Here is a 20,984-nt window from a genome sequence, read left to right as displayed (position 1 = left end):
ATCCAAATGCACCTTGCTGAACTCAATTAAAATTTCAAATCTGCATCAACAAAACCCATCATTCCAACAAAGTTGAGCTAAAATTTTCTAAAACTACAGTCTCAAGGCTGTCCTTTGCATCAAACACTACATGGCCGTTTACCTATTTTGATGCGAATACCACTGACGGTGGATTTTCTGCGATTCGCATATGACAGCAAGATGTTCTGGGGTTTGAGATCCCTGTGGATTATTCCTTTGCTGTGCAGAATCCGCATGGCAGCTGCGATCTGATGCAGAAACACCCTAATAGTATCTTCACTGAGAGTTCCTTTAGCTGGTAGAAAAGGAATTGCATAAATATTTAAGCACACAAAATCAAATACCATCTGCATCTCCCATCAACAGAATCAAGTTAAGAACAGAGAGGGAATGAGGAACCGGGAGTCCATTTTTTTTTTTCCATTTTACTCTAATAATTTAAGTCTATGAAAAGAAAGCAGACACCTCAAACGTTTCACTTGATCTGCTGTAAAGAGAACTGCTATAATTTGCATCTCCTGTTTTCGCTGGTGTTTTTCTTTCCCCCGTTTTTTACCAGTGAGGGTGCCCACGTGACTCTAAGCACAACAGGTACCCTGCAAACGGGAGGCGCCCCGGGCAAACTAAAATAGAAGTGCCCCCTTGTTATCAGCCAACAGTCTGGGATAAACGTCCAGATTTCATTCCGGGCATTATGTGAGCACAAATTAAATGCAGGTGGGGTCAATGAATGGAGACTGGGACCTTCTTCCACCACTTGTAGCTGTGAGGGGTCTGCGCTCCCACAGAGCTCTCCCTCGTCTTTCCTGCTGCAACACTCCTGTCCCACCACAGTATCTCTTATCACTAGGCACTTTTAAGAAGGAGCACTTCTACTTGTTTTTAGTACCATAGAGAGACAGTATGGATGTTACTGGAGGGTAGTCATAAGACAGTGGCCACTCCAGTGTGTCTGTGTGTATGATGGAGCATACCTAATGTTAACAGCTTGATCGCTCCTCCACCTCCTCACTGCATGACCCCGGATGATGAACCCTCCGGAGCCTACTTCCTCATCAAGAAAAGCTGGAAACAGACTAACCCATGGTGTTGTTGTAAAAGTCAAACAAGATATAGCACTTTTAGTAATGAAGATTTTAGAAAAAGCCTGGCACAGAGTAACTATTCAAATATAGTCAGTACACAAAGATAAACTTTTTATTACAATGGATCTAAAAGTCACAAGTGTGATTCCTTGAATCTACATTAGGGATTTAATATCTATGACCCTCCCTACTAAATCATTTGTGAACATACTTCTGTATGTGAACATACAACTCTAGAATATGATCTACATAAACTTTCCATAGGCAATTAAGAAGATAAAAATAATGTTATTCTTAGAACAAGTGAAATATTAGTTTTAAGATCATTTTAGACATAATATAATGACATTTTATGTCCTTAACATCTTCAAATAAGGTAAGTCCCCATGGTTTATAAATAGTTTTTTCTGTTTTACTTTTTTTTTTTTTTTTAATCCTTTGGGGCTCTTTTCTTGATGTTCATTGAAAACAAAAAGAAATATAAATATACTAAAACATATAAAAAGTGGTATCTTCCATATGCCATCCCTTGGAAATAAGCACTGCTAAAAATATGGAAAGTATTCCTCCAGATCTTAGTGGGTGGGTCAAACCAATGATTAGATCTTTATTTTTGTAATGTTTTACTTGTTACTTTGCAAAAATTAGAATGAACAATTTTACATTTCATTCATTTACATTTTCATTCTAGGGCTACTTTATAAATGACTGCAGCTGCTCGAACTTGAATTTTTGTCTCATTACATACAATTGAGTATACTTAAAATTTATTTGCTTCAGAGTCCAAATTCTAGCACTGTTCTTGGGGGGGGTGATGAGTGATCCAGTCTAAGCTGTTTTTGTACACAAACTATAGTAAACATTCACATAGTTCTATGAACATGGAATGCATACTTCTCAACACAACCCCATAAACTGAATTTCCCTTAAAAACTAAGTATTTCAAAGGCACGGCCAACATCAAAACTGTTCCAAATAAATAAATTCTTGAGCAAGTTAGCCCAGAGGGAGGAGACTCAGCACAGCTGCCACACACAATGAATCCTGCCAGAATGCATGTTAAAGTACGACTTGTTAATTAATTTAAAATGTTTTTAACTTACAATCCATAGAACCTGCTTTCTGTCTTTTGAAAATGTGAATGGCATTTTACTTATCAAAGCAAATTTTCTAGTAGCCACATTTTAAAAACTAAAAAGAAACAGGTTTACATAACATATATTTAATCTAATACACCCAAAACAATTTCACTTGTAATCAACATAAAATCCTCAGAGAGATATCATTGCTTTCTTCCTTGAAATGTTCAAAATCAAATACATTCACATTTGCACGTTGTCTTCGGACTAGCCCACACTTTAGGAGCTCCGTAGCCCCATGACATTGGTAGCTATCTTACTGGGTGGTTTAACTCTGGAAAATTCCTGGAGGTCTGGATTTCTTTTCTATGTCTTTACAAGTGTTTTCACACAATAAGGGATTCCTTTAAGGACTGTGGCAGAGAGGGACCAGGGAGCGGATCAAGGACTTGAGCAAAACCACAGCAGTCAAGCGCTGTGAAGGGGGCCCTGCTGTAAACCAGCTTGTCTGACTCCAATACTCAAGCTTGTGAAGGCCTCACTCACGGGTCTCCTGTTCTAACACTCCTGCTCTGTAATATCAAATAGGAGCTCAACATAACGCAGGAAACTGCTGCAGAAGCTAACTTAAGCAACACCAGCAGCAGTGCCTGCATCAGCGAGGAGGACTTCTGTTACTGAGGGAAACTGATACTCTAATGAGGGCAGCGAACTGATATGGAGCCACTCAATCTGACCCCGGTGGAAGGTGCTTTTACCCGGATCACTGAGACTGGCAAGGAACTCGAGATTCTCTGACTGGGCAGGCAGAAGCAGGGTGTTTTCCAGCTTGAACTTCTTTCCGCCAATGGTCAATGAGAGTGCCTGTCTCACCGCATTCTATCTACTAGAAACTGACATTGGCGGTGGGGGGATATATATATATATAAAATAAGGATTAAAAAAAAGAATCTTGGTTGGAAAAAATACAAAACTACCCATGCAATAAACTCCCAAATTCAAGGTAAGGGGGTAAGCATGGGAGTGGGACTAGGGAAGGACTCAGGCAGGGCTTCCACTATTTATAAGTTTTTTTAAATCGGGGGAGGGATACCAATTTCCTTCCTTCATTCCTTTCCTTCTTCTTCCTTTCTTTCCTTCCTTCAGTCACCCACTCCCTCCTCTCCTTCTGCAACAATCAGCCAAAAACCAAGCTTCCAAACACTGTCTCTGTCCCCAGTGCCTCCCCAAGGCGTGCTGGCTCCAGAGGGGTCCTGCTGCTCTTGCTCGGCTACTGCGGAGGGCCCACAGCAGGCAGGGCAGGCGGGACTGGCCCGAGTAAGCAGGAGCCACGGAGCATCGGTCCCCTCAGGGCAGGAGCACGCGGGACCAGGTGGGGTCTCGGTTCCCCTCGGGCCTGCCTCTCACCCATCAGGACGAACAGGACGCCCGCTCTGCTCCTTCTCCGAGGTGGCAGTTGCAGTGCCCAGCTGGCCAGCTGATGTATGAGGACTCCTGGAGCTCTGCTGGCAGTGGACCGTGTGGCGTCCATGGTCGTCGGCGTCCTAGGGTCGCCGCTGTCCCCTATGCACCCAGGCCCGCCGCCACCATGGGCAGCAAGGAGCTTGGCGCCCAGGGGCCACCTCACCCACCGCCGCACCAAGCAGGCACGGGGGCAACACTCCCAGGGCTCTTCCTATTAATCTCTGTGCAGCTTTTGAAGTCAGCGATGTTTCATATTTAAAGATTTTTCAAACCTCACTTTCAGTTGCACTCCCTAATTACTAGGTGAAACTGAACATTTTAATTATGTTCTCGTAAACTGTCCACATCCTTTTTTAAGTCTTAGGGTCACCACCAACCGCCATGACTGGTTTAGAGGTTGAGATTTTTTTTGCATATTTCCCTTGCATTTTAAGGGATCAACAGCTGGCCTCAGCTAACACAATTTTAAAACATACTTGTGGGAGACAGACACATTTTGATCTGAATGCCTTATATCCATCCTGCCCATACACATTCTGGATACAGAATTTTAAGCACCATCTAGTACTAAAATCTTAGCTCTGCCACGAAAAATTTCAATGTTACTTTTAATTAATCCTTTGTAACTTTTTAATTTACAAGAAAGATTCACATTGATAAACACATTCTTGGGTATATTTTTTGCATTGTGATTTTTTTTTTTAAATTTTGAAAGAAATGAAAGGGACTAAAGGTTCACTGCTGGCAACCCAGGAGAGTCTTTTGAAGATGAAAACCATCTGGTCTTTTTCTCTCTTGGGGAGAGGACCCATCTCTCCAACAGTACCAGAGAGAAGGAAGCACTTATCCACAAGTTTAGGACTAAAACCACAAATGACAACAGTTGGTCAGCAAAGCAATCACACTTACAGATACACAAATATTTATTGGACATTTCTGTACAAGTGCAGAAAACAGGGTCAGCATTATTTTGGAAGTAACTCTGAGGATTCAACAGACCACAGCACTATCTTTATTGAACACTGACAGACAAAAATTACCTTGCAAATAATCTGCCAGGTCTCCACCATTGCAGTACTGATACATAAAAGAAAAGATAATTACAATAAGGAAACCAATTCAAGATTAATTCAATACATGATCAGCTAATTTTAATTAAAAGTAGTTTCTATATAATGTAAATCTACCCTGAAAAATGAAGAATTATGGTATAAAGATTTTAAATTATATATTCCTTATAAAGTAGAATCTAAGTCACTAAATGGACTTTATTAATTCAAAATTTCAAATAACAATCTACTGTCCACTTTTTTTTTAATATTTTATTTATTTATTTGACAGACAGAGATCACAAGTAGGCAGAGGCAGGCAGAGAGAGAGAGGAGGAGGAAGCAGGCTCCCCACCGAGCAGAGAGCCTAATGTGGGGCTTGATCCCAGGACTCTGGGATCATGACCTGAGCTTAAGGCAGAGGCTTTAACCCACTGAGCCACCCAGGCACCCCTCTACTGTCCACTTTAAAGTACATATTAACCAGAAGGAATTTGAAGTAAATTAAACAGCACATATACTACCTACCTCCATCACCAGAAAGACAGAGTTGGGTAATTCCTGAAAAGTAAACGTTAAATAGAATTTAGAGAAAGAATGAAGCACAAATTTAAAAAAATAATGGCAGTTAATAAAAATACTATACTTATTAATTATTAAACAAGTAAAATAAAATCACAAAATCTATTAGTAAGTGAAATTTAAAACCAACACAATAATTTAAGCATCCCAACTTCAAAGCCACGACAAGTTTTGATGACACTAATATAGTCATTTGTTCAATTCTGTTTATGGAAAGAACTAAAAAAAAATTCATTGTTCGGTCATAGCTATGGTAAATTTGTGAGGGGCAGGAAGAAGTCTCTGCTCCTCAGAAAAGCACTTCCATTTTGGAAAGTTTACAATTTGAGCAATGATTGCATAATCCTATCTAGCAATGCTAAATGCGCAATCTGATTTCTGGAATACATGACCCAGGATGATTAGGTTTTTGTTTTTCTGATTCTTATGTTTATTTGGAAGCAATCACATTATCTGGGAATTGTTGGCAAAGGAAAGACATTTATTTCCTCACATGTCTTGGTAACAGACTGATTTTTAAGGAACTGATTTCAGAAATTTTACTACATCTCTCAAAGTCATATACTATATTATATCCAGATCTGTTGCCTGGGTAATTCAAAAACTGGCTTCTTGATTGTTCAATAATAATTTTTACAGTGCTAATTAAATTTTAAATTGTGCTTCCTATAGCATAACTGGAGACAGTGTTCAAATGTGATTCAAGATATAGCCCTTCCCAAAAGCACTTGGCTTCACTTATATCCTAGATGTAAGAATGAGGAGTTCTCGGGGCGCCTGGGTGGCTCAGTGGGTTAAGCCGCTGCCTTCGGCTCAGGTCATGATCTCAGGGTCCTGGGATCGAGTCCCGCATCGGGCTCTCTGCTCTGCAGGGAGCCTGCTTCCTCCTCTCCCTCTCTCTGCCTGCCTGTCTGCCTGCTTGTGATCTCTGTCTGTCAAATAAATAAATAAAATCTTAAAAAAAAAAAAAAAAAAAAAGAATGAGGAGTTCTGGCAGAGGATAAGAGGAGAGGTAAGGCAGTATCTCTCAGAGTGTAGTTCAAGAACCAGCGCCAATCAGGGAATTATTTGGTACTAGCCCACATAAGATAATTATAGAAACTAAACATAAAAAATTTTAAAAGGCTTAAAGCAATTTAACAAAATAATTTAATGTCTGCTAAACCTAATAATAAAAACTTTGGACATCCATTTGTAGGTCATTCTTAACTTCATTTTTACAACTATTTGTTTTTATTGGATTTTATCAATAAAGTTATCAGGTCACACTAACTGGAAATAAAAACTGGCATTTCAGTGCTTCTAGTCTAGAGCTCTTCTGTGCAACGAGAAGCCACAGGGACGGCCACAGAGTGGTTTCATGGAGTTCACCAAGGGTTTGGATGCCACAAGCCAAGAGCTAAATAACATTCTGCAAGAAACTTCGTGACCTGGGATGATTTACTTCACTTAATTTTCCAAAGGACTAGACAAAAAATTCAAACACACTGTACCCAATTCTTTGAGCCCCAGCCCCGCCGCCCTCACACAGAGGCATTTGGAAGTTCCGAAGAATGGCAGCGCCTTCTGCTCTGTGCTGGGGAACCAGGAACCACAGTCCTGCCCAAGCAGGATCACACCCAGCATGGAGAGCCAAGCCGAAAACCTGAAACAGACAGCTGGTTTCCCTAAACAGCAGCATTTCCATGAGCAGAAAGGAAGTGGAGAGCCATCAGCTCCCAGCAGGCCAGAAAAGCAAGTCTGCAAGAAATACTTATTTCCTTTTATCATAAACAAAAACAAAAATACATTTCTAATTTAGCTAAATCATGTCTATGGTGAATCGGTCTCTGTTTAGCCATCTAACCTGATCAAATCCAGACCAAAATGCCTTATCATCCCTAAAAATACTACAATCTCATTAAACCACAGTTGTCTTCTCCCTAAGTATGAAGTACAAAAATATTATCTCAAATCAGTATTGCTTAACCATACAATAGCACCACATCCTAACTACTGAAGACAAGAGACAACTAGGAATTCCTTAGGGAGGTCTAAACTGTTGACTCCACATGAAGACATGGAAAGAAATATTTTAACATCCTTGATGTCTCATGAAAGTCTTCTCTTGCCCACATTTAAAGCCATACAAACCTCCAAAGGTTCAATCATTTTCTCTTGAACACCCTCCTCCACTACAAAATAGCGCACGTTTTAAGCAAAGCATGTAAGACATCTGGAGCAGAAGTAAGCTCCGAGAGCCAGGAAAGAGTCCGCAAAATGAGCAAACAACCACTCAGGGTGTCTGCGGACAAACTGAAACACCGACGGTAGTGGGGCACTAGGGTGGAACTTGAAGAGGTACTTGGAGGGTCAGAAGGCCGAGAAACGAGGCCAGCAGGCCTGTGAGCCAAAGCATGGAGGGTTTCCCAAAGCTGAACACACATCTGATCTCCTGGACTAAAACTCAGGAAATCCTCATCCTCAACTCCTCCCTGGGGAACTTCCATCCACAGAATTAAACACAATGAATTCAATTTATCATTTCCCTACTCAAACTCCTTAATAAGATAGAAAATCCCTAAGGGGGGGGGGGAAGCAAGGTATTATTATGAAGAACTCTATGCCAGAATACAAAAATTTAGATGAATCAATTTAAAAAACAATTTGTTCAACTAAAAACACAATCCTCAGGATTATTCTCCTTGGGTTTACATTGTATTAGCCAGCCTGAGAGCATCCTATGAGTAAGCCGGCTTGGGTTATCATCTCCCTTTACCAAGGGGGTGGTGTTTATAAATAAAAAATAAAGTCTTATCTGAGGGGTTTGAAGTGGCGGGGGGGTGGGAGGTTGGGGTACCAGGTGGTGGGTATTATAGAGGGCACGGCTTGCATGGAGCACTGGGTGTGGTGAAAAAATAATGAATACTGTTTTTCTGAAAATAAATAAATTGGAAAAAAAATAAAGTCTTTTGAAGGACGCACAACAGTGGTTTTTTTCTGGAAAAAGAAATAAAGGGAGCTATCAGCAGAGGGCATCTCTTTTTTACTTTATACACTGCTAGACTACTTAAATTGTTTTTCCACTTATGGCCTATTACTTCTGTAATTTGAAAGAACAATAAAGACAAAGTGAATTTAAAAACCAGATAGCATGACTAGGTGCTCTTTCCAGCAGAATTCAGATGCTCAGGATCAGAAGGGGAGAAACTAAAGTAACAAAACAATTCAGTAAAGAGCATGAGAAAAATTGAAAGCAAAGTCTGGACTCCTGAAACCCACCCCTCACCATTTGTCTGCTACTCTTCCTGATTCATTCTCCACCCCTTAGGTGACTTCTATGGGTTATTCATAAAAGAAGAAAGAAAATCCTTGTAAACGCCTAAAGGATGAGAGATGAAGGGCTCTTTTGTTATGTTAATCAGGTGACCTTCAGAGAGCCCCCAGGTCACCTAAGGGTGGCCTTTCCTGTCCACTTGCATGTACCCACCAATCTTTGCCCCACATTTTCCTTACATGAACCTTGAAGTATTTTCAGCACTTTGGAGATCATCTTTTGAGAGTTACTCTAGGCTGTCTTCCCAGTGTTGGCCGCACTAAAAAGTTCCTTTTTCCTTTCACCACCACTCATTTCTCTGTCTTTGTATTTTGTTAGTGGTGAATGGTCAAACCTGGTCCATTCGGGACCCCAGGCACCAGGTGCTCATGTACCCTTGGGCCCCAGTTACAAACTTAATAAGTGATAACAAAGGACTTCCCTAATCTAAACCCGATTTGCCCGTAATTCTTCAAATTGCCTGATTCTTTGCAACAGGCCCACAGTATCACCCTCTTCTGCAGTTGTACTCAACAACAGGTAAAAGTTTGGGTTACCCTTCTGAAAAATCAGATGAGCCCCTATATCATTTCTCTGCACATAAATTCCAGAGACCAAAGACATAAATACGAAAACCAAAACCACAAAGACTAGAAGAAAATGGCAGAGGGTCATTTTTAAAATTTCATAGTGGAGAACTCCCTACGTGATATGAAACCTAGAGGCTATTAAAGAACAGATGCGGGGCCTCAGGATGGCTGAATCTTGGCATCCCGGGATGGAGTCCCAGATCGGGCTCCCAGCTCCACAGGGAGTCTGCTTCACCTCTTCTGCACCTCACACAGCTACTTCACCACACACACCTCACACAGTCTGCTTCCTCTTCTTCACCTCACACAGCTACTATCAGCCCTGTTTCCTAAATGTCTCACCCATCCATCTAGGCCTCTCCATTTCCAGGGGTGCCACCGCTATCACCCAGACCCCTCACCCGCAGTGTCCCCATACCCACCCCTGCCCATTCTCCAGAGTAGCCAGTGGTTTACATACTTTAACAGACACCTATGCCCACTGATTTATAACAGAGAATATTTCTTTTCCTAACCATTTAACCATAACCTAACCTTTAACCATAATGGTTAAAGCTAATGTTTAGATGTATGTACTGCCTCACTGGCGTTAAAGGACCTGGAATGCAAATTCATAATCAGAAGACTGCCCAAGCATTACAGAAAGAAAGAAAGCAGAAGTGAATACTCCCCCACAAAAAAAGAAAATCACTTTTATTCCTCAATTACAAAATGTTTATTGCAAGACCTTAAGATACAACACATTTGAAAGAAGTCACCTTCATCTCACCATCTGAGACTGACCTGATAGTTTACACCTTCATACGTACACTCACACACAAATGGGGCACATACATACATTTTTGTATGTTTTAACATAATCCATTTCCACCTTTTTGCTTATCTCCACCCCTCCAAATAGTCAGTATTTCCAGCTGGTATGTCACCTTTTCACAACTTTCTTGTAGTAAAAAGTGTGTATTTCTAATGGTAATATTCAAATATTTTTAAACTGCCCACTATATAAAAGACACTGTTCTAGGTGGTGAGGATAGAGATACATGCCCTATTCTCGTTAAGCTTCAGTTCTAAGAGGTAAGAGTCGGGGAGAGACACCAAACAAAAGAATTGAATATATAAAATCTATTAGAGGGTCATGAGTGCTTTGAAAAACAAGTAGGGAAGGGAGACAGTGCTGGGGAGGGGACTGCGATTCTACTGAGGGTGGCTGAAGAAAGCTGAAATGTATTTGTTGAAAACATAACACTTGTGTAAAGACCTCAAGGAGGCTGAGAATATGTCTATATGTACTACAAAGACAGAGAAACATCTGTATATACGGTGTACCTGGGAAGAAAGGCCTTAGGGAAGGAAGAGGAAGGCCCTGAGAACGGAGCAGAAGCAGCAAGCCCAGGGAACTAGGAGGCGGGTCAGAGATATTAGGGTCATGCCGTGCAAGTAAGTACTTTGGCGTTTACTTTGATAAAAATGGGGAGCTGCTGCAGAGCCCGAGCAAAGGACCAATAAGCCCTGACTTACATCACCGGGATTAGTCTGACTGCAAACGCTAAGAATATTCTTACAGGGTGTGGAAGCAAAATATTGTCCAACAGCATACCAAAAATGTTCTAACAACTCCCATTTCTACCAGTGATCCATGAGCACACTGTACACCTCCTCCTCATTTCCACCAGTAGGAACTGAGGCACTTTTTAATTTGCCAAAGGGATGCGTGAGAAGGGACATCTCACTGTTTCTTTAATTTACATTTCCCTGCTACTTGTTCATGAATATCATTTCATACATTAGCCATTTTATTTTTAAAGATTTTATTTATTTATTTATTCGTCAGAAAGAGAGAGAGAGAAAGCACACAAGCAGGCAGAGAGGCAGGCAGAGGCGGAGAGAGAGGCAGGCTCCCGGCTAAGCAAGGAGCCCAAGGCGGGACTCGATCCCAGGACTCTGGGATCATGACCTGAGCCAAAGGCAGTAGCTTAACCAACTGAGCCACCCAGTCGTCCCTTTTTTTCTCCCCTTATTTATTTATTTATTTTCCCCCCTATTTATTTATTTATCAGAAAGAGAGAGAGAGAATATTTCACACATTAGCCATTTTTATTTCTCTTATGAGAACCAACAATTTATATCCTTCGCTTACTGTCTCTTTGGGTTATCTTTTCCTTACCAATTTGTGAGACAATTTATATGTTTGAGATATTAGCCTGGTATTTGTTGTGTTGTAAATACTTCCTCTTTTTTAAAATTTTACTATAGTATAATGTATATTCATTAACATACACCGGTTGAAGTATACATTTCAGGGGTTTTGACAAATGTAACCACCCTTCCAATCGAAAGACAGATCATTTCCATCATCCAGAAAGTTCTTTCATCCCCTTGGCTGTCCCTGGCTCCCTGGAGGCACCACCCTCTCCTGCGCCTTCCCTGACTTCTACCACCCTCACTCAGTTCTGCCTCTTCTCAGAGCTCCCAAACAAGGAATCGTAAACAGGAGCTGTATATGGCTGGCTTCTTTTCCTCAGCACTATAGAGGCCACTTTTAGGCAACAGGCTTGAGCAATGGAAATGTGAGCCAGGCAGAAAGACCCACAACGACCTCCATGCTGCAAACAGGCTCCTTAAGTGACCCGCCTTGAAATGGTCACAGAGCCTAAGTGACCAACGTAACCACATAGATAACAAAAAATGGAAAGTTCTATATGTGCCCCTACCTCTTCACTCTGCATTATAAATACAGTCCCCACCACTGCCTCCTCCAAAGACAGTCTCTCCCTTCCCTCCTGCCCACTGCTCCCTTATGGCATATTCAGCAAACGTCTAGCTCCTCTGTTCTGCGCTGAGTGAGTTCTTTCAGGACCTGCACCACAGGCCCCCACCCAATCAGGACATTGAAACACAAGCTTATGTTTAAAATTAATATGCTGTGGCAGGTATCAAGTTTGTTCCTTTTTATGCCTGTCCATTTGTTCATGGTACTATTTGCCATAAGGCAACCTTTGAAAAATTCTATAGCTTCTGAATTTCTTGATTTAAAATACCTTTCCAACTCTTGAATTACAGTCATCTAAATATTATTCTAAGATTCCTGGGGCTCTGGGTGGCTCAGTCGGTCAAGCGTGTGCCTTCAGCTCAGGCCATGATCTCAGGGTCCTGGGATCGAGCCCCACATCAGGTTCCCTGCTCAGTGGGGAGCCTGCTTCTCCCTCTCCCTCTACTCACCTCCCTGCTAGTGCTCTGTCTCAAAAAAACAAATAAATAAATAAAATCTTAAAATATATATATTATTCTAAGACTCTTGCTCTTTATTTTATATATTTAAAGTCATTTGGAAATTAAATTCTTTTTAATTCATTTAATTCATTTGGGAATTACTGTGGAAAATGATGAGAACTGGGGCACCTGGGTGGCTCAGTGGGTTAAAGCCTCTGCCTCTGGCTCAGGTCGTGATCCCAGAGTCCTGGGATCGAGCCCCACGTTGGGTTCTCTGCTTAGCAGGGAGCCTGCTTCCTCCTCTCTCTCTGCCTGCCTCCCTGCCTACTTGTGATCTCTGTCTGTCGAATAAATAAAATCTAAAAAAAAAAAAAAAAAAAAAGAAAGAAAATGATGAGAATAGGGATCCATACTACTTTTTCTCAGACAACTCAGCTTTGCCAGCACCATTTTATTAAATGAATCATCTTTTCCTCACAACCCTAGAAATTACCTAGCGGTGGATATTTATCCTGACAATTGACAAGTACGCCGGTGAAGTACTCCTGACAATACTTATCTCCTGTCCAGAAGGCTCAAAGATAGGTATCTTTTGAAAAACAGAAATGGTATCTCTCTCTTGCTCTTAAAAGTCTTCAGTGGCTTAGTGCCACTGAAGTCAGAATCAAGACTGCCTGTGGCCCCTGCCAGCATTAAGGCCATCACCAGCTACCACTCCCCTCCCCACACCCCTGCACTCCCACCCCTGACCCAGGCTTCTCCCAGCTCCTCAAGCTCTCATCCTTCCCGTCTGCTCTACACAGAAGACTTCTCTGCTTGGGGCTCTTATCTGCCCTTCTCCCACCTACCTAGGCCTGGCCGTCTCCCACTCTTCCATCAAGCTTAACACCATTTCTTCACCAAGTCTTCCCCACCCCACAAAGTGGGGAGCCCTACTCCCCTCACCCCCATACCCTTTCTTCTCAAAGGTCTTAACTGTCCTCTTCTCCTTCACAGCATGGTGCACACTTTGAATAAGTAGCTATTTGCTTCCTGTCCTCTTCCCCAATATGCAAGGACCATTTCTATTTTGTTTACCACTCTACTCCTGTATACTCTCATTAACTGATCCAAGAAATACTTATTACAAAGAAATCAGTAAGAACAATGAACACAACAAAAGCACCACAGAATGGTAACAGGAAAGTCACAGAAGAATACAAAAAAGCAAATAAAACATGAAGATGGCCAATGCATTAATGATTTAAGGAAAAAAAAAATGACAACTAACCAGGTCATTAAATCAAAATAAATTGGTACAACCTTCTGCAAGGCAACATGCTAATAGCTTTTACCAGATGATTTCATGACCAGGAATTTACTCTACTGGAACACTCATTTAAATTAGCAAAGATATGTACACAGCTTTCTCTGCAGCACTGTTTCTAACACGGAAAAATAAGAAACAACCCAAATGGCCACAGCTGGGTTTCAAGTAATTATCATTTAGCCAATGGTACTCTGTTGATATGAAAAGGTATCCAAAATACACTAAGTCTAATAAAACAAGTTGCATTTATATAAAAATACTATTATTAAGTCCCTCACAATGCAAAGCTTAAAAATCTAAGTATAAATGATTATAGCTGCATATATATATATATATATATATATATATTTTGAAAACTCAATTTATCTCTGAAAATTGCTATTTCTTTTCTAATTTATTCATGTTCATAATGATTATTTTAACTATGGGGATATACTAATTTTTTTCATTAGGGAAAGCATGTTGCTTTTTAAGTGTCATCTAAACTGAAACTTGATTTTTTACAGTGTTGGAAGTTCTCAATTTATAAAAGTGTATCCATAAACTTTAGACAAATCTCCAAAACTGATGGCCAGGAAAAACAATGTTTATTTCAAGTAGATAAAATTACTGTACTGTCTCTACCAACATAATGGAAGCAATTAAGGAAGCAAATCTAAAATATTAGGTTAAGACTGTTTACTCCTTAGTCAAATGCTCAAAAATGTATTTGACTGATATTCCATAAATGTCCATATTTCTAGTAGTATACAAAATGCACAAAATACAAACATTTTAATGCAGTCATCTTAAAATTCCTGATCGTTTGATAATTCAGGTTTCTGAGTACTTGTTACTCCTAAATATCTCACTCTACAACCAAAGCTAGTGCTTAAGAACATTTTTCTAATAGAATGAAATCTAAGTATACTCTCTATTTTCTGAAAGCCAAATCTCCTCTGCAATTGACAGGGTTGTCTGTGCTTCTCAAAAAATGGGAAATTAGGGGTGCCTGGGTGGCTCAGCGGGTTAAAGCCTCTGCCTTCAGCTCCGGTCATGATCCCAGGGTCCTGGGATTGAGCCCCACAGCGGGCTCTCTGCTCCACAGGGAGTCAGCTTCCTCCTCTCTCTCTGCCTGCCTCTCTGCCTTCTTGTGATTTCTGTCTGTCAAATAAATAAATAAAATCTTTTAAAAAAAAAAAAAAAGGGAAATTAAGAGTTAATATTATTTAAACAATTTTTGTACCAGGCACTGACTTGTACCACTTGGTGCCCTCTGTCTCCAGAGAGTAAGATGAACTACACAAACAGCTCTGAGGAGAATCAACATTTCAACCAGGGATGGTGAGATAAGTTTAGTTTTGACTTTCAAGTTTTTTCCCATTTCTTGCTATGCTGCTTTCAATTTCTTAAAGGAATGAGTTACACCTATTTAAACAGGTAATGAGCACATCCCACAGCACTCACATAGTCTGCACACGAAATTTAAATTGCAATTTTGGGGGAGAGTAATCACACACTACAGTCAAAAACTTTACAACTCTGTGTGCTATTTATCTGCCCTGGTGATTCCAATGCTAGAAACTGAACGTAAAGAATCCAAGCTATGTTCAGAATTTATTTAATACCCTCATAACACTTTCTGCAATGGAAAAAAAAATAAACATCTTGTAACGTGGGTTTAGTTAAATACTTCATAGTATGATAGGACTATGTGAAAAGTCACTACATGCAAAAAAGCAGCACACGAAGGGCGTTTTGTCCTTTTGTCTCATAGTCCATTTTGTGTCACCCCACTAAAATTAAGCACACTGAAAGCAAGGACTTTGTTTTACTCCCAGCTTTATTCCTAACCCTTAGAACAATGTCTGGCACATAGTAGCCACTCCAAGCTTTAGAAAACAAATGAATTCGAGTAATGGAAGTGTGCACAGAAAAGGTTTGAGCTAGAAATACATACAGCAGGCTCATATAACATGTCCATTTACTTTACTGGGATTCAACTGTCCAGACTAAGAAAAACAAAAGAAGGAAATAAAGTAAATCAAGCACACTAGTCCTAGTAAGAATCCTAGTGAGAATTCAGGGAGAAGCCGAGTCGGCTGCCCTACCCGCCCCTCCCCGAAGATCTCAGATCACTGTGGCTCTCACACAGTGGCTACCACACTAGAAAACAGTGATTCTAGAATTTAAAACACAATATGGCCCCTAAATATAAGATAACTACTTATTCTGGTGCTCTGCCCCTCCCAAATAGTAATTTTCTCCAAAATTGGGCATTTTAAAAGGATTTCCAAGGGGAAAAATGTTGCCTTAGAAGAGAACCTCAGAACTTTGCCTTCCCACTTCCAAATAAAATTCAACTCTCCCGTATGCCATGGTGATAAACACAGATATATCAGGTGATGAATATGTATGCTTTCTTTGTTTTTATTTTTTTCCTAATACTTCCACAATTAACAAATGTTGCTTTTGCAGTAAAAATAAAGCTCTGATTTTTAAATAGCCCACAACAGTCCTTTTTACATTTATTACAGAAATGGTAGGGAAAAAAAGAAATGTTAGATCTGGTATCAGTATTCCTCTCCTTGACCTAAACCAACACTACTCCTGTAGTACAACTATAACTATACTCGTGCAGCACATTACTCCCTCCTATCCCTCTACACTACTTTAAACAGTTTTTTAGTTAATAAACATGTAATTCAAACTATATACCTTTCCAACAAGAATAAGGCAATTTTCTATTTCTATTACAATCCACTTAAATTTGTAAGAAATAGCAAAGTTCTTTACTAACATGCAAATTAAGAAATGATAATAATAATAAGGAGGTACCTGAACATCATAGAGTGCTACAATATTTTCATGCTGAAGTTCCTGTTAAGGAAATTGAGAATTTAAAATATTTGTGATCGCTCTAATAAATATATCTTAACATGCAAATAAATACTAAGTGTCCACACACATACACGTACTATATACTCTTTCTGTATACTACACTTCCATTACTGGATTAGAACAATTCAATCTATAAAGAATAAGAGGAAATGTGCCCAATCAAACTACCTGAATCCTAAATGCTTCTTCACCAAGATCGTTTCTTACTTAGACTCTTAACAAGGTGAGTATCTCACTGACAAAATAAATGTCACAGTTAGTATGACCAGACTCTCTGGGGGTCTTTCGAATTCAATATACATTTCTAACAGCAATAAAGGCATGAAATTCCAAAGTGCTTTTTAAGAGCACATTATTTGCCTGAAAGAAAACAAAGCATGATTCTTAGCTCAAAGAGCTATAATTCTTACCAAAGAGCTCTCCACAGAGTAGTAGTTTTGATGAAAACTGGTTTGAGGTGAGAGCTCTATGTTCACATCAGCTTGGGGAACACAGAGTTAAACACACCTAAGCCAGTTTCTTCATTGCGCAATTTTTCAGATTTTCTTTACTGAGCAAAGTGCTTTGTGACTCTCCAAGAAGTATGCAGTAAACGGGATTTTCCACATGTATTTGACTGGATGACCATTTTTTTCCCCAAAGCACCTCACTTGGATAACACTGCTTGTGAGTGATCTAAAAAGACCACTTCCAAGGTAAATAAATTTTTTTTTCGATTTACAAGGAAAAAAGATTCTATCTCCCCCCAGTTTCCACCCCCATATTTAAGTGTCACCTGAAAGAGATCAAGAGAAGGGCTAAAGGGATAAGAAGACTGTGCCTCTTCTCAAACAGTAACACAATAACTAGAGAAAAGAAGAAATTAGAAGCTAAAATCAGTCTTCACAGAATCCCTCTAGGCGCTGGCCACAGGCCACAAACATCTGTTCTTAAAAATAGCTTCCGAGTACTCAAATGTCTCAAAAAACTGAGCATGCAAAAATGAGAGCAACAGGTGAAAATTCTCAAACCTGGCTCCAAGGGCCAAAATTACTAAAGATGTCATCATGCATTAATTTAAAATAAGTTTTAACCCAGTATGAAATACCACATAAAGCAACATACCTTTAAGATCTTAATTTCCTTCCCAAGCAGTATTTGTGATTTTGACAAGTTCTTTTTATTAATACTTTTAATAGCTACCTCCCAATCCGTTTTCTGAAAAGGAAAAGTAGTGTTATTCAGGGAAATTGTTTTACAGAAACATCATCTACAAGGTGTTCTTAGCAAATTCATAAACAGTGGGGGAGGGGAGGATGGAAAAGAATCTGAATCTCCAATAGGAAAAGGATTTCATAAATTAAAAGCTAATGTCCTACAAGACAGCCACTAAAAACAGTAACTATGAAGACCACATAGTAACCAGAAGGAAGTGAAACAAAGGACAAAGTTTATAGTCACTTTAAAGTTACAGAGAAATGCAGATAATAAACTGGAAGGCGGTATTTGATCGCCTGGCAAGATTTAGTCCTCTTTTAATTACTTTCCGTTGAGTTTGCGGTTATTCTCATATTAAAGGAAAGTAAGTTTTTATTACTCTGATAAGGAAAAAAAAAAAAGCCCACTTTTAACAGGCCCCTTGCGAACAAGGATTTATTTCAAACGCCTCTGATTATTTCCACTCCCTACGTGCTCTTCCCAAATTTTTTTAGATTCGAAAACCTCGTGGGCCCCTGTTTGTGGAACAGCAAGAGCTTTAAGACATTTTTGAATTTGCGTTTATGTTTACTGGGATGGAAAAAGGCAGCATCCAACCATCTTTTCCACCGGCCAGTCTAACCCCACTTAGGGAAGGTGGTACGGGGCTCGTCCGCGCGTAGAGGAACCAACGCCGGGAAATGCAATACCACCCCGCCCCGAGTTTGAGAAAGTCTCGGGCTAACGGGAAACCAGCCCGTTTTCCGCTGGGTCTGCAATTATCGACCTCAAAAGTGACAAGCCTTGGCAGCCCAGGGTGCGGAAAAACCTAAGGTGCGTCCACGCCCGAGCCCGGAGCTGGGCAGGGGACCGTGCTGTCCTTTCCGACTCGTATCCTGGGCACATTCTGGTGGGAAGGCACGTCCCCGCGGCCCAGGACGGTGAGCCCCTAAGTGCACTCCGGTTGCCAGGCGCTCTGCAAGGAGGAAATCAGAGGCCGAGCGGCCCGTCGGTAGGTGGAGCGCTGCCTAGCGGCTTCGGCCTCAAAACAATCCTCGCCCGACCAAAACAAACCCCGCGACACTGACAGCGCGCACAATGGCAGGCCTCAGGGCGGCCAGCCGACCCCGGGGGGGTCTCTGCGCCCGCGGCGTCGCCAAGTTTCAGGATCACCCTGTCCGGCCGCGGCACAAGAGACCCCGGCCTCGCCCCCGCCGGCGGGGCTCACCTGGCGGTGCCGCCCCCGGAAGACCACGGCGAAGGCCCCGTGTCCCACGAGGTCCCTCTTGCTGTACTCGAAGTCGCCCACCACCTCCATGGCCGCGCCCCCGGGGCATACAGCGGGCGGGCGGGCGGGCGGGCAGCGGCAGCGGGGCGGGCCGGGCTCAGCACCGCGAGCCCGCCGACCCGGAGCGCGCCCGCGGGCCGCCGGACTGGGGCAGCCGCGGCCCCCGGCCCAAGCGGACACTCATGCCGAGAGGCCGGAGCGGAAACGGAGAAGGCTTCCGCGCGGGGCCGGGATCAGCGAGGCCTGGCCCGGCCCCGGCCGCTCCTCATGGCCCGGCCCGCCGCCGGCCGAAGGCTCCCTTGGCGAAGCGGCCTCAGCGCTGCCCGGCCAGGGGCGCCGCAGCCGTCACTGTGCACCCCCGGAGCAGCACGCGCGACCGGGAGAGGTGCGGGGCTCGGTCCTCCCCATCCCCAGTTCGTCCGGCCGCGTCGGCCCCCTCAGCCCCGGGTGCTCCTGCGGAGGCGGCCGCCGCCCTAGGACCAGCACAACCACCGTCCGTGCGCGCCTCCCTGCCTCGCAGCGAGGCCCAACGCACAAGAGCGCGCCGGCCGCTCCCGAGCCGACTGCCGGCCCAACGCGACGTCAGCACGTCTTGTAGGACGCTGCGCCCGCCAAGGCCGGTTCCCTCCGCCAGGAAAATGAGTGCGCGCGGGTCCGGGGACGCGGCACTGTTGTGGAGGCCCGTCCCCAGTCCCTCGCCCAGGCGGGGAAGAAGGATGCGAGCTGTTGGAACCACAGCTCGTTACGCGCTGCAGCCTTCGTGCTGGGCCTGGGAGTAGATTCGAGCTTGCCACGACCCGGGCTGGAGCCCACTGGGAGGCGGGCTTCGGGGAAGCGGGTCGTGAACTCCCAACTGCAGGAGGGACCAGGCATCTCTTGTGCAGTACAGACCTCAGGGAACCGGTCAGAGCAAAGGACCATCTCCTAGAGCCCGGCTTTCCCCACGCCCTCTGAAAGCGGAGGTCGTGCTGCCAAGCTGCGTGTCTTCCCTGACCTATCTGGGTTTACTCCCCAGGGTCCCTGAAGATGTGGCTGGGCAGGGGCTTTGCACATTTTGGGGGTCCCTTCACTTCTGTGAGAAGCTGAGGACTGCTGAAGACCCTCTTTCCGGAGAAATGTTTATGCACGCAGACTCGGTATTGAATACATTTTCCACGGCCCTCATAATGAGAACCCCTGCTTCCAACCACCAGATATCCTGCTAGTTTGCTCTCAGGCTTACCTTTGAATAGTTTTAAGGGAGCTTGCTTTTCTCCCTGATTATTGAAGTTCAAGCGTCAAAGAAATTACCTGGCAACTTTCCTCAAGGAAGAGTCTTACAAAACCTTTTTATAGACAATAAACTTGAAAATATCTTAGAAAACTCAGACCCCATATATCCCGGTATGTTCAGTTGTTTAGTATATTTGAACTTAGGTTATCCCTTACCACCAGAACCACATTTCCCACCCCAGGTCCATCCCGGCAAACTGACCTGAAGGCGGCACAGAGACCCTAAGAACCTCCAGCTGGAATTCTCAGAGGAAGAACCTCCCTTCCTCAAACCCTCAAAATGTAGGGTCTTGGAATTCTTCTATCACTTCTGTGCATACCTACGTCATTCTACCCCTATCTCAAAATCTAGCCCAGGTGAGTGTTGGACACTATGGAGAGATCTGGAGCCTTCCAAACAGAAAAGCAAATGAAGCAAATATGCACAGGGACACAAAAATTCATCTGGAAATGATTCTTTTCCCTGTTTGAAAGCTTCTTTATTGGGGCGCCTGGGTGGCTCAGTGGGTTAAAGCCTCTGCTTTCGGCTCGGGTCATGATCCCAGGGTCCTGGGATCAAGCCCTGCATAGGGCTCTCTGCTCAGCAGGGAGTCTGCTTCCTCCTCTCCCTCTGCCTACTTCTCTGCCTACTTGTGATCTCTGTCTGTCAAATAAATAAATAAAATCTTTAAAAAAAAAAAAGAA

The 20,984-nt window shown here is 42.6% G+C and overlaps 1 protein-coding gene across 2 annotated transcripts in view; it reads right to left on the bottom strand.

Moving 5' to 3' along the window:
- Positions 1-19,533, bottom strand: part of LOC122906817 (serine/threonine-protein kinase ULK2) — a 100,802-nt gene extending 81,269 nt beyond the window's left edge. Inside the window, exons 1-6 of one of the 2 annotated variants that reach the window (XM_044249221.1) lie at positions 18,969-19,533; positions 17,669-17,761; positions 16,502-16,543; positions 5,227-5,259; positions 4,690-4,726; positions 143-316 (exon numbers count right to left, since the gene is read on the bottom strand). In XM_044249221.1, coding sequence (XP_044105156.1) covers positions 143-316; positions 4,690-4,726; positions 5,227-5,259; positions 16,502-16,543; positions 17,669-17,761; positions 18,969-19,058 — 469 coding nt within the window. In that variant the 5' untranslated portion in view covers positions 19,059-19,533. The remainder of the gene's footprint in view (positions 1-142; positions 317-4,689; positions 4,727-5,226; positions 5,260-16,501; positions 16,544-17,668; positions 17,762-18,968) is intronic. The other variant, XM_044249222.1, reaches the window with a different exon arrangement.
- Between the last annotated feature and the right edge of the window lie 1,451 nt (positions 19,534-20,984).

This window comes from Neovison vison, chromosome 5, assembly GCF_020171115.1.
Source record: "Neovison vison isolate M4711 chromosome 5, ASM_NN_V1, whole genome shotgun sequence".
Taxonomy (NCBI): Eukaryota; Metazoa; Chordata; class Mammalia; order Carnivora; family Mustelidae; genus Neogale; species Neogale vison.
Note: the sequence above shows the minus strand (reverse complement) of the source record. Positions and strands in the feature narration are given on the sequence as shown.